Source organism: Gambusia affinis, linkage group LG01 (assembly GCF_019740435.1).
Source record: "Gambusia affinis linkage group LG01, SWU_Gaff_1.0, whole genome shotgun sequence".
Classification (NCBI taxonomy): Eukaryota; Metazoa; Chordata; class Actinopteri; order Cyprinodontiformes; family Poeciliidae; genus Gambusia; species Gambusia affinis.
Genome location: NC_057868.1, coordinates 8,024,846 through 8,037,751, shown reverse-complemented (window position 1 = coordinate 8,037,751; position 12,906 = coordinate 8,024,846). Strand labels below are relative to the sequence as shown.

At 36.7% G+C, this 12,906-nt stretch overlaps 2 protein-coding genes across 2 annotated transcripts; both read right to left on the bottom strand.

The window, feature by feature from the left end:
* Window positions 1–7: 7 nt before the first annotated feature.
* Window positions 8–6,718, bottom strand: LOC122834066 (glutathione S-transferase Mu 3-like). The gene is made up of 8 exons (XM_044122176.1): window positions 6,561–6,718; window positions 2,698–2,773; window positions 2,548–2,612; window positions 2,381–2,462; window positions 2,173–2,270; window positions 2,000–2,095; window positions 511–621; window positions 8–329 (listed from the first exon to the last, which is right to left on the bottom strand). The coding sequence occupies exons 1-8, from the start codon at window positions 6,594–6,596 to the stop codon at window positions 234–236; spliced, it is 660 nt and encodes a 219-aa protein (XP_043978111.1). The 5' UTR covers window positions 6,597–6,718; the 3' UTR covers window positions 8–233.
* A 2,688-nt stretch (window positions 6,719–9,406) lies between these two features.
* On the bottom strand, window positions 9,407–12,818 carry LOC122834058 (glutathione S-transferase Mu 1-like). Its single transcript, XM_044122162.1, has 8 exons — window positions 12,661–12,818; window positions 11,550–11,625; window positions 11,397–11,461; window positions 11,225–11,306; window positions 11,002–11,099; window positions 10,813–10,908; window positions 9,961–10,071; window positions 9,407–9,748 (listed from the first exon to the last, which is right to left on the bottom strand). Exons 1-8 carry the CDS (start codon window positions 12,694–12,696, stop codon window positions 9,650–9,652), a joined length of 663 nt encoding a protein of 220 aa, XP_043978097.1. The 5' UTR covers window positions 12,697–12,818; the 3' UTR covers window positions 9,407–9,649.
* Between the last annotated feature and the right edge of the window lie 88 nt (window positions 12,819–12,906).

The following is a 12,906-nucleotide window of genomic DNA, read 5'->3' as shown; positions in this document are numbered from 1 at the left end:
AATCAGATTCAAGTGAGATTTAGTTTATTCTGTCAACAAAACATGTTACAAAACTAACAAGTGCTTTGATTGAAATTAAAAGTATTCACCTTCATATCTTTACAAACCAAAAGGATACGAAGGCTTCATGATACAAAAAAAGATGAGAAATTTACTCCTGAATTTACGTTTCTCCAGTAAGTTGCACTTGTGGAAAGCACTTTGTATTATTAAGGCAGAGGTGAGTTGAGTCTTCACTCCTTCTTGTGTCCCCATTTGGCCATCTTGTTGTTGACGGGAGTCTTAATGAACCTGCTGGACTTCATGTAGGCAGCAATCTTCTCTAGAGCCTACAACGACAGGAGAGGAGATAATGAAATGAGCTCCTCTGGCCCCGATTACTGAAGTAATCCGTTATCTCAGGTCTGTGTAATTACTCCACAAATATACTTACTGACGTCACAAAGACAGTTTCTCACAAACCAAAGAATGGCAGCATCTTTGCATCTGCCAGTATCAGAGTTTTCTCACCTCAAAGCGGTCTAAGAAATCTTTGAGGTTTTTGAAGTTGTCCAGGCATGAAGGATGAAACATCCTGTGCTGATCCAGCAGCTCATACATGACGAAGTCCACAAAGGTGATCTAATAGGAATGGAAATTATTACCAAACAGTTTTTAAAGAAGCTATACAATAAACTCAGGCATTCAGTCATATTCAGGAAGTGAATTCTTAATGAATATGCGCCAGATAATTTATCAAACTCTTTGAGCTCTCATCTTAATTTCCACCAGAAACGTAAAACACAAATAATGGGAAGTACGGAGCTCGTTCAATCTGAAGAACCACAAGGTTTGTGGTTCTGGGTAAGTGCAAGATCAGCAAATGTGTAAATTCAGTTGTGAATAAAATACCACATAATTGAATCTTGTTCTAATTGTCAGGATTTCTATGTTTTTTCCAAGTAAATTTCTTTAAGCCCATGTTAAGACATAAAAAAAGTTCACAAAGAATTGGAGGCAGAGACTGGATTTCAGTATGAAACCTGTAATAACCGGACAATGTAAGGAAGAAAGACATTCAAGTACATCTGATAATTCTGAATATTGTGAAAAAGGTCAGTATTTTTATTCATCTTCACAGTAAGAATTTCAATTTCTAAAAGATATTCAAGATATTCTATTTTTTTTTAAAGAAAGGGACAGAGGATATAAGAAAAGAATGAATGGCAAGGTGAGAGGGAGGGCAGAAAGGAAGGAAACAAGCAAGGAAGGACAGATAACTATGAAATGACATGAGAAAAAAAAGGAGCTTGGGTGGGTAAAAATTAGAACAAGGGGATGAAGTACTTGGGGGAAGGAATAAATGACAAGGAAGAAGAGAGGAAAGATACAATTAAGGAAGAAGGAAGAACATCTAGACAGTGGGACAGGGAACAAAGTCTGGAAATACAAATGTATTTTTCCAAACTTATTCAGACCTGAAAAATAATAAAATCACAAAGTATGCATTTTCCATATTGGATATGAACCCTGTACTAAGGCCTTCAATGCATTTTGATGAAGGTTTTGATGTTTTTGGAGCCAAAACAAAATCTTTAACCCGCCAAAGTCCACCCAAACTGGACGCTGAGGAAAAAATGTGCTAAAAATAACAATTACATATTTTCTTTCACTTTTAAATCTGAAATAATTATTTTAATCTGTATTAAGCCTACAGCGCCCTCTGCTGGTATCATTGTGTAACATCTGAAATGAAGCTCAAAGGAACCAAACTGATTCCTCAAACTGTTTAAAATATGAGGGCTAGATTTTTTTCACTGCATGTTTTAAATCCGCTTACCTCGATAATTTGATCTTTATAGAATATACTTAAGAATAAACATACTTAAAAATAACTAATCAGCTGAAAGGTGGCAACAGGAGCAACCAGCAAATTAGATGAATTACTATTGGATCAAACAATGCGCTATAAAGCTTCATTTTTAGCTTTCCGACATTAAATCAAACTGAGACAACTTACCTTATCACCAGCAAACCACTTCCTGTCACTCAGGAAGTCAGAGAACTGCTTCAGCGTACCTGGCAGCGAGCTGAGGTACCCCGGCTTTTTCTTTTCCTGATTTTATGGAGGGAAGGCCGACTTCAGTGGGGGTCCAGATTTAATGTGAAAACATTTCAACAACATCTACTTACTAAGTCGGTGTAGCACATCATCACAAAGCCGTTTCTGAAGTCCATGGCCTGGTTCTCCAGCACGTCCACTCTGACCTTTTCATCCTCTGTCTCTCCACCTGTTATGATCCCAAAGTCCACGAAAAGAACATTTGGCATCAGAAAACTATTAAATTAAAGAAAACAACAACTTGATTTTGCATCATGAATGAAGGAGCCCAATACGTACACAGATTGTGTTTGCGAGCGATGTATCTCATAATGGCGTTGCTCTGCGTTATCTTCCTGTCTCCATCCAACAGGTAGGGCAGCTATGGGGAGGGTCAATCACAAAACCATCATCAACAAAACACTTGAACCCGCTTCACGGTGAGAGCAAAGCTGAATAATTCTTACGTTGGGGAAGTCAATTCCAAGTTTCTCTTTCTCACCAATCCAGCAGCTTTTGTCATAGTCCGGAGCTATGAGAGAGAAATGTGTGATTTATTCAAATCTTCTGGTAAAGTAGTGGATTTTCTTTATCTGTTAACTGAAACAGCGCATCACCTTCACCACAGCTGTAAAACCTTTCATTATATGCAGTACCGGTGTACTCCAGGAGGAGGCGGATGGGCTGGGCGAGCTGCACGGATTCAGAAAATAGGGATAAATTGTTTTATTGTCAGGGTTGGCATCAACACCAAATGCAGACATGGACATACTCCAGAAGACGCACAATTGAATTATCCAGTTTTATATAGACAACAAAAAAAGAAAAACACTCACAGCATTATTTAAGCTTTAAGAAGACTGAGATTTGTCTAGGCTTTATGCAAGGTTTAGATTTCAACTTCTCAGAGGAGGATTATCTGATTTCCCACTTAACCGAGTTTAGTGTGGCAAAGTTACAAATCACATTAAGACAACAGCTTGTGAAAAAGACACTTGACCACTCTCTATGTGCTATAATGTAATTATCTCGCCATTCACCTTCTCAAGTTTAAGTCTCTATTTGTCTCTGTTGGGACACTTAAACACAGTTTTATACGAAAACCCAACATCAGCAGAGCCTCAGCACATTCGCAAACAAATCTACATTTATCAAGGATGAACATAATTGTTGCATTCTTCCGCAGTCATGAAGAGGAAAAAAAGGAGTACACATTTCTTTGCTTTTAAATGACTAATGCTATAAGCTGATTGAGAAGATGTCATTATGTTCTGATCTAGTTGTACAGGTCAAAGTCACATGGCTACACAAAAATTATTTTGCTTTGAGGATGAAGATTGATTGTTTTCTAGCTTGTAAAGGTTTGTAATGCTAATTGTAATATGCAGCAAACAAAAATTTTTTTATTTTACAAAGCATTTGATGCAATGTCAAATCAAAGTCACAATTTAAATGTCTAAAAATTACAAATCACCAAAAACAGTTCAATACCACGTGTACTGAAATACATTTCCTTTAATTACATTATGCTTGTTTTATATTTTACCTAATCCAACTGAAAGTTACTATTTGCTGTCATCAGTAGTCTTTAACAAAACTGCCGTTTTTAAAAAGGCTATTGTTAGAATAATTATGTATTGTTATCATTCTTACATTAGTTGGTTTACTAGTTTGTTTTTCATTCATAGGTTTAGTATTCACACCCCAGAAAGGAAGAGTCTGTTAAACTGTGTGAAAGACAAAACTTGCTTTTTCCCTAGACCTTGAAGTTGCAGCTGCTCTCTAATCTAGGGATACTCCTTAAAGGGCCTGTGTGTTAGTTCCTGTGTTATCTTTCTCTATCTTCTTTGAGTTATTACCTTTCATTCCTGCTCTGTTTTGTAATAAAAAGACTTGTTCTGATGCAGAGAGTCAGAACGCATGGTGAACACCTTGGAGAAGTGGTTTGCTATGTTTTCTCCTTCTGCAGAAGCTTGGTTGAAAACTCATAAACGTTGTCTGTGGTTCTCTTTTTATGTAGGTTTAGAAAACACCTATCAGCTATGCTCTGAAAATTTTAAAATTAACCATTGCATATAAATTGGTTTATTACATCACTAGGACTGTTGTTGCATTGTTTCTACTGCAAAATAGAAACAATGCATCAGGCTAAATGATGAATGGCAGATGAAAAGTGCAAGTCACATGAATCAGCAGTATTAAAATGTGTTTTACTATTCCTTCTTAGGAGTTAATATTCTCTCCAGGAAGCATTATTTTGTAAGTAAAGTGCAAAAGTACAAGCTTACAATCATAAATGAACAAACAGTTCAGGAGTCTCACTTATAAAACATTGCATAGGCAATAAGCTAATGGTGTATTTATACCGGACACATTTGGTACGCTTTAAACAGACCAGAGTTCGTATCCCCCGTTGGTCCAGACTTTCTGTGCAGGTGCGAATAAACTGAAGTGAAACCTGGTGCGAAGCAAACAACCAAGACCCATTTTTTGAGGTGGTCTCGGTCTGCCTCCAACAAAACTCTTGTACAGTTTTGCCTTTGAACTGATTGGTTAGAATCAACTACTGTCTACACTGGCTTCCAAAATACAGCTTTATAAAAAGAAACAATGAAAAAAAAAAAAAAAGGGAACTTCTAGGCTTAAAACTGGGAGCAGCAAACCTGTAAAACAGGCTGTTTCAGTTTTGATTAAGTCTCTTGCTACAGTACACACGTCAGGTTCCCTCCTAATAGTGCAATCATTTTGCACGATTAACGACATGCAAAAATGTAAGAACCTTTTTTTTGCACTGTAATAACATTTTATGGAATGATAAGTGTAACTACAGTCTATCTCGGGCAGCAGGCTGACGAAAGTCACTCATTAGCTGGTTATCAGCTCTGTAAAGGGCGTTCTCATAAATCCACAATTTGTTTAAATTGGAATTAAAATGTAGCTTTAAAACCACAACAAATTAGGCTATATGCAAAAAAAAAAGTGATAGGCTGTTTTGAATTGTGGCTCACTGAGGTAGACTTATTCATCTGCTAAATAAAAAGGTAGCTAAAGTAAAATTTACGTGCTACACTTTATACACGTAGAACTTTTCAACATCTAAAAAAAATAAATAAAAAATTCCACAAGTTAAAGATGTCTAAAAAAAAAAAATCTAAAGAAATTAAGAAAATGCAGTTTTGAAGAGAGTCCAACAATCACAATTCTAGAGGAAGAGAGTTTCAGGACACTGAACAGAATGCTTTGAATCCCTTTGTTAGCATTTAATATGGGGAACCATCAGCAGGCCCTGCTCAGGGGCCTTCCAGAGACACAGGGCTGCAGAAGCCCCGTGACATAATTCAGTGCTTGTCCACAAAGAGTTCTCTAAGATGATAAAATATTCCTATATTACACTCTTAACCAGGAACCAGTGTAGTTGTATAAAGACTGTGTGGGTTATAACCCATATCAGAAAGCACAAAGGAGTTTTACCTGAGTAATGCATTTGAGCAAAATATCACTATAGTAAATGTTCTATTTGAGTTTAGCATTTGTGTGTACTCTTTCCACCATTTTTAAGAACCACACAGAACCGACCTTGAGGTGTTGATAAAGGTACCAAGGTACCAATGTGTAATCACACATTGTAATCACAAATAAAGATTATCTGCCAGATCTTGGACAGAGTTGAGGAATTTTAGTGCTCCTGATTCAACTGTTTCAAGTTACCCATAAACGCCACTAATACTGGTATTCGTCATCCTAATACTAGTATGACTTAGTATTAGGGCCATACAAAGAGTATTTAGTTTTCTTTTTAAGAATAAAAGTAGTAATATTAGGAGAAGTAGTAATTTTGAGCAACAAGACTACGTAAGAGTAGTCTTACCACGCCAAAATAAGAGAAATGTTAAGCATCTTGAGAAATTATACTTTGGAATTAATTTTGCAAATATTGACATACTTATATCTTTTATCACATTAACACCAAATTGTTATCAGAAGCAGGGCTTTTGCTACTGAGTCAGATCTTGTTAACTCGGAGCTTTTTATTTTTTCGACTTTCTTCTGGTAACACTGCGTCTTTGTTCCGATAATATGACTATATTCTCACAGTGTTATAAGGACTTCACTCATAATGTTATGATTTTAATCTCGTATTTAAAGAGAATCTCACCCACAGTCAGACGATCACCCAGATTACACCATGTGAGCAATCCAGTTTGCAGCCTCTAATTAATTCAAACTGTAAAACCGTTACTAGCCTCGCTGATAAGGAATGCACGCGCACAGTCTGCAACATTTTTAGCGGCTAGCTAGCACCTCAATTAACCCCGTTAACTTCGACGACCAGATATAATAGGAGCAGTAGTTAAAGACCAGCAATAGAGGGTGAAAAGAAAGCTGGCTGGGTCTGGTGGGTGTAACCGTCTGCCATTAACAACAGCTTGAAAAGCTGCAAACTGTTCAGTCAAACGACGACCAAACCGACTCAACTTACCCCGCGAATGTCCCAGTAAGCAAGAACCACGGCCATTTTGATTCAACGTTCTGTGGCTTTCTTGTTTTAGAAGAAAGCTGGAGAGGCAAACAAAGCCCAACTGTGTGTGCGGAGAGACCCCGAGGAGCGGAGGGTTTTCACGGGCTGAGAGGAGGAGGAGGAGATAAATAGGTGGGTGGGGTAACAGTCCAGTCCAAACACCGCATTATTGCTCTGAACCTGTTCTGCAGGTTGCATTAACGTCCAGCCTACACGATGTTTGCTTAATATCAAGGAAAAACTTGGTAAATCCACCCAGTAAAATTAATGTATATGACCGACAGCGAGGCTAATGAGCTAAAGTCAAGCAAAGACGTAAGTAAGAACTTTCTATGACAGCCTGATTGAAAGTAAACTGCTGTAAAATGATCCTTCCTACAGGGGTTATATGAAAACAATACGTGTAGAAACACGCACAGACATTTTGTTCATGGGAGGGTTTGATTTGAAAAAGAAAGAAAAGTAAACATCAACCGAACCCATCACACACAAAGGAATTTTAAATCATGGACATTCATCGTGTGACAAGGTTAAAGTTCTGGAAACAGGTATGCTTCTGCAAATTTAATCGTAAGAAGATTAGTGACATGCAAAAATGTAAGAACTATTTTTGCATTTGATTTGAAATGTAAAAGCGCTACTTTGAAACATTTCTGTAACTTTTGTCTGATGTTGCAATAGGAACATCTTGCATTGTGTTTGAACTTCATATATGCTTTAGTTCTTCATGGCCCTGATTCAACATGGTGTCAGAATCTTCTTCCTTGGAGAAATGGCCCATATGGACAGTTTCTGTAGATTTTAGGGCTGCACCTTTCAAACAAGCTCCTCTTTTACTGTATTCCAAAGATGACATGTCAAACTCAAGACCTGGGGGCCATTTCAGGTTCGCCATAGCTTTTTTTGTGGCCCCCCTGGACTCCAAATTACACCAACAAGTCTCCAGTCTTTCACAAATCTGTAAAATTTACATAAAATTAACAGATCTCCACATTTATTTTCTGAATTTACTGCATTTTTGTCTTAACATTGGGCAAAAAGATTGGTCATAAGTGACTGCTGCCTCAGCCTTACTTGATGTCAAGTGATAGTCTGTGATTGATACGGCGATTAATAACAGTCACATTGGGCATAATACATTAGCACAAATATCATAAAAATTCATTACAAATATTTCTAATCTAACACCACAAAATCTTTGATTTTAATAGCAAAAAAAAACTACACAGAAACAATCACAAAATCCTGGATGGACTGACCAGAATGAAAAGATGTTCAATATTATTTAATTTTAAGAAACACTTACTGAATGCTGAAACTAACAACTATTTATTGTTGTTTAGTTTTGAATTAGTTTTTGTATGTTTTTGCTTGTCAAAAGATAACATAGCTACACTCCAATAGAGGTTCACAGTCTGCTATGTATTGTTTTTTTTAACTTTCAGAAAACCTATTATCTATTTGGTCAACATTTCTTTCTGAACTCCCATCTTTCTTTGACCTACATTAGTGCATGCTGAATTGAATACACTCAAACAACAAAGTCTTTGTTTTGCACCTTTGAATCATTCATTTGCACACTCCCACAAAACCCCTCGTGATTATGGAGTGCTGGCTGAAAAAGAGAGGAGCCCTTTTTTTCTTTCTCTTTTTTTATGTAAATCATAAGAGTTTCATTTAAAAAAATATATATTTTCCATTTTTTTTTAAATAATTTTTTATCTACAAGTAGCTTTTAGACTGAAAAAAGCACAGCTTCCAGAAAATACAAAAGGCCTTCAGTACTGACAAAGAACAGTTCTTTGTGGGCAAAGCAGAAAGATTATGACAATAAAACTAAAAGCAAAGTAGGACACTAATTGGGGCTTAACAAGTTGTTAGCTTTCAGTTCTTTAAGCCTTAATTTGCTTTTCAATGTGGTCTAGCTGAGCTGTGCAAGAAGGTAAAAGCCAAAATAATAAATCTACGTGTGTTTTTTTTCTTCAGTTTTACTCAAAAAGGCATGTAATGGAGATGCACTATTCAGTCATCCTGAAATTAGAATCAAACAATTTTCCATTTAGCAATTTTTACTGGCGATGAGGAAATCAAATACAGTACTGACAAATCTTATCTATCCAAGTAATTGTAAACCTAATAGCTAGTCATGCCCACATGACCCACATTTTCCAAAAGGGTCATCTTTTAGATTACTGTCTGACTTTTTTGTGGACCTTAGAATTTTCTTATGCTTTTAATAATGCTTATTAAAAGGAGCTAGCTTTAAATAATCTTTCTGTTTTTTTAATTGGGGAAAAGCAACTTTCTCTAAGGAATCTGTTAGACCTCCGTTTTTTAGGGCCGCAATTGAGGTGGTAGAGGATGGCATATAGCTACAGTTGATATTTTTTTACACTACCAGGGAGCCCCACATCCTGAAGAATAAACCTCATACTTCATGAAACCAGAATTTTGCACAGGCCACCTGGATTGATTTCAAGGCTTTTTATGGGTACAGGATTGTCTAAACCTCCCACCGCCCCCCAAAAAGAAAAGAAAAACTAAAAGCAAGGTGCGTTAGTAAGTTCTCTGACCCCTTTTTCTTAAACCACTTTGAAGCTGGTACTTAGTACTGTGTGTTTTTAACTATGAAAACCAGTTTTAAAGTCTAAACAAGTCTTATTTTTGTACCTCTGTATTATATTTCAAAAGATCTTCAGCTAAATTTATAGTATTTCTATCTATTCATTTAGTCTCTACTCCGTGGTGTTAAGTAAAAATGTAACATCTAGCCTGAATCCCCAAAAAGAAGCAAAACCAGAACAAAGTTCAAAGTAGATACATTTACTTTAATCTGTCCAAAAAGCTGCACATGTAAAAAGAGTTTTAAGCAAACCATTGTTTTCCTAACATTGTAGCATTAGTATGAAAGTAATGAAACTTGATACGTTGATCCACCTGTTGATGACAACTTTTCCCGAGTCGCAAATTAATTGTTGAATCAAATTCTACTTTTTTACTCTCAAACTTTTCTTCATGTCTTCCAGGACTACAGCTGTTGTTTTTCACTTTTACTTCACTTTCTTGAATGACCACTGTGCCATGCGGTTGTTGATGGGTTCCTTGATGTATTTGTCTGACTTTAAGTAGGCAGAAACCCTGTCCAGAGCCTAAAACAAAATACAAAAGGAACAAAGATCACTTTACAGTAAGTCCTGACTCGATCAATTATATTTCATCGTATCTGCTGGAAAGATTGGAGAGAAATAAAACATTGAGAGGAACTTATTTAAGCATTTTGTTCTGTGGAGAACAAAATGAGGGCAATTACCACGGTGGTGGACAGATAATTGTAAATTTAAACTGCAGAGTATTCTCTTACCTCAAAACGGTCCAAGAAAGCTTTGAGGTTCTTGAAATTATCCAAGCAGGGAGGATGGAACATCTTCTGGATATCCAGCATTTCGTACATGATGAAGTCTGCGTAGGTGAGCTAGTTTAAAAGAAAAGATACAACATACTTAAAACGATCATTTGAAGTCAAAGGTAAAGTTGACAGATTATGTAAATAAATCAAAAATAATTCTTTTGATGCAGCGTTAGCGAGTACATTTACATGAGTTAGGTGCCTCGCTTTTTGTGTCAAAAGTGGTGATTTTTGGATGAATCTAGGGTTGCACAATTTTATTTACTTATTTATTTCGAACATGACAGTAGTATAAAATCATGCACAAGAACAAGGAATGCAAAAGACATATTTTTTTGTATTTCAGGAAGACTTAACATAGCAAGAGTATTGTAGAATGTTATTATGATATGGTTTGTATGACAATTAACCCACATTTTCTTGGGTTAAACTCCTTCTGCAGAATCACAATGTCTGTTTTTGCTGAGCTTTCTATGCGTTACTACTAATCTCTGGATCTGCGACCTTCCAAGCAATCTTTTGTAATTGTTAAATTAGAAACTATGATAGGAATTTTTGATTCAATATATTGGACAGATCTGTATTCATCCAGTGTGTCGATGCTTGTGTGTGATAACAGATCGTCCGCTTCTGGATATGTGAAAACTTCAACTTTTTTGACATATCAACTTTAGGATTTGTCATTGTAGCTTCCCAGGGTAAGAACCCTCACAGAATAATAAAAACCAATAAAAGCCTAAATAAAAACCTGATGCAGGCTGTGTTGTAGCTGACTATTAACTCCTTCATGTTTATAAGATAAGTTACCTTGTCACCAGCAAACCACTTCCTCTGTCCCAGGAAGTCAGAGAACAGCTTCAGTGCATCTGGCAGTGCCTTCAAGTAGTCTGGCTTTAGACCTTCCTAATTTCAGAATATATATATATTAGCATTAGAGGACATTAAGACTTATTAAGTAAGACTGACTATTGCAGAGTTGAACAGTTATATACATACAAGGTCAACATAGCACATCCTCACAAAGCTGGCTCTCAAGTCTAAGCACTGCTGCTCCAGCATGTCTATTCTGATCTTCTGCTCCTCCGTGTCTCCACCTGTTTGAGGAGGAAAGTCTTCAGAGCTCACAGGCAACATCTGCAACTTCAACATGTATGTATTTTGTGGGTGAATGAATGGACTCTCTCAAAGAAAACTCCTCTTTGTGACAAATAATACTCACACAAGTTGTTCTTTCGTGCGAGGTATCTCAGGATGGCCATACTCTGTGTGACCTTGTTGTCTCCATCAATCAGGTAGGGCAGCTATTTTGAAATGTAAATATTGTCCTCATTATTAAATACATTTAGTGTATCTCAGAATAAAAGTCAAATAAAAAAGCAAGTCTCCCTTACGTTGGGGAAGTCAAGTCCAAGCTTGAATTTTTCATTAAACCAGCCACTTTTGTCAAAACCTGGGGCTGTCAGAGAACATTGGGAGTTAAATTACCAAACGTAAATAAGTTTTAAATAGTTATATATCTTTAAGCTGAAATAAATGTTAATTACCATCACCAACGACGTAAAACTTTTCCTTGTAGTTGGCCTTGGTGTACTCAAGCATGAGCCGAATGTGTCCGGCAAACTGCAGAGAAGAGAGTTTAAGGTTACACCAATTTACGAGATTTTCACAGGCGTGCAATCAGACGACATGCCGACACACAGTTAACTACATAACCAAAGACACACAAACCAAGATGAAGCTTAATCTCTTCTCTGAAATATTTTTAATTGAGGAAACTAAGACCTTCTGACTCCTTGGTGATGCTTAACCATAACTCTTCAAAATCAACGTTATTTTTATCAACCTAAACATGTAAACCATATAATCTTTCTGAAAGTATTTAAAGCTACTGCAAAGAACAATGAGCTTGTATCTCATTGTGACATATCTGCGGCTTTGTTATGGATAAGCATTTATGGCAGTTATGCAATAAACTTTTCTTGCCTAGATGTCATCTCAGAGAACCAAAAGGCTTCTGATTGGTCTGTTTGCAGAAAACACCGCAGGCTTCACAGGGTTGTCTTTTCTGTGGTAATTATTGATATGCAAAACGGACAGTGATGAGTTTTGCAAGTATAAATAAGCAAATAATTTCAATTGATCTGCTTATGCTATAGTTGTAATCACTGTGTGAAATAAGAAAAATGCTAAGTGTAGTCTTTATTAGAAGTGATAGTTTGGTGCCATTTGATTGGATGAAACACATTTACTATTTTTTTAATCTATAAGATTTATGTTGTCACTGTAGACTGTAAAATAGAAATAGTATCTCTATGACTTTTTCTAGGGATATGTGTAGATTAAAAGCCTTGTGGATTTTAGTCCCATGGAGCAACAAGTGTCCTCTAGAGTTAAATTTCACTTTTGAAAGTCTGTCCAAATTGCGTGGCCATAAAGAAACACCTCTCAGTTAATGTGTCCATAAAAGCATAGTAAAAACAGTCTGTGGAATCTTCTGCTGAAGTAAAGTGATAGCAGCTATTTCAAATGCGCACAGAGACAGACCATCTGGAATGTATTCGCTCTAATTGCTGCTCTGCAATATGCACAATGTGTTAGAGAGCTGCAAAAACATCAACGTTTACCGATACGTTCAAAGCAAAAGTATTTACTTACCCCTCGGACGTCCCAGTAGGCCAATATCATGGTCATCTTGATACCCTGCTTTTTGGAGGGAGTGTGGTTCAGAGGAAAAGTGGCTGCTGGTGGCGCTGCTGCAGAAGGACTGCTTGGCACTGAAAAGGAGAAGAGAAACAAAGTCTTTTATATCCTGTGATCCAACTGGAGGAAGAGGTGGGAGGGGTGGCAGCTGATGGGGAACTGTGTATGTACACAGTGCGAGAGGCTATGTTAAGAAAAGTG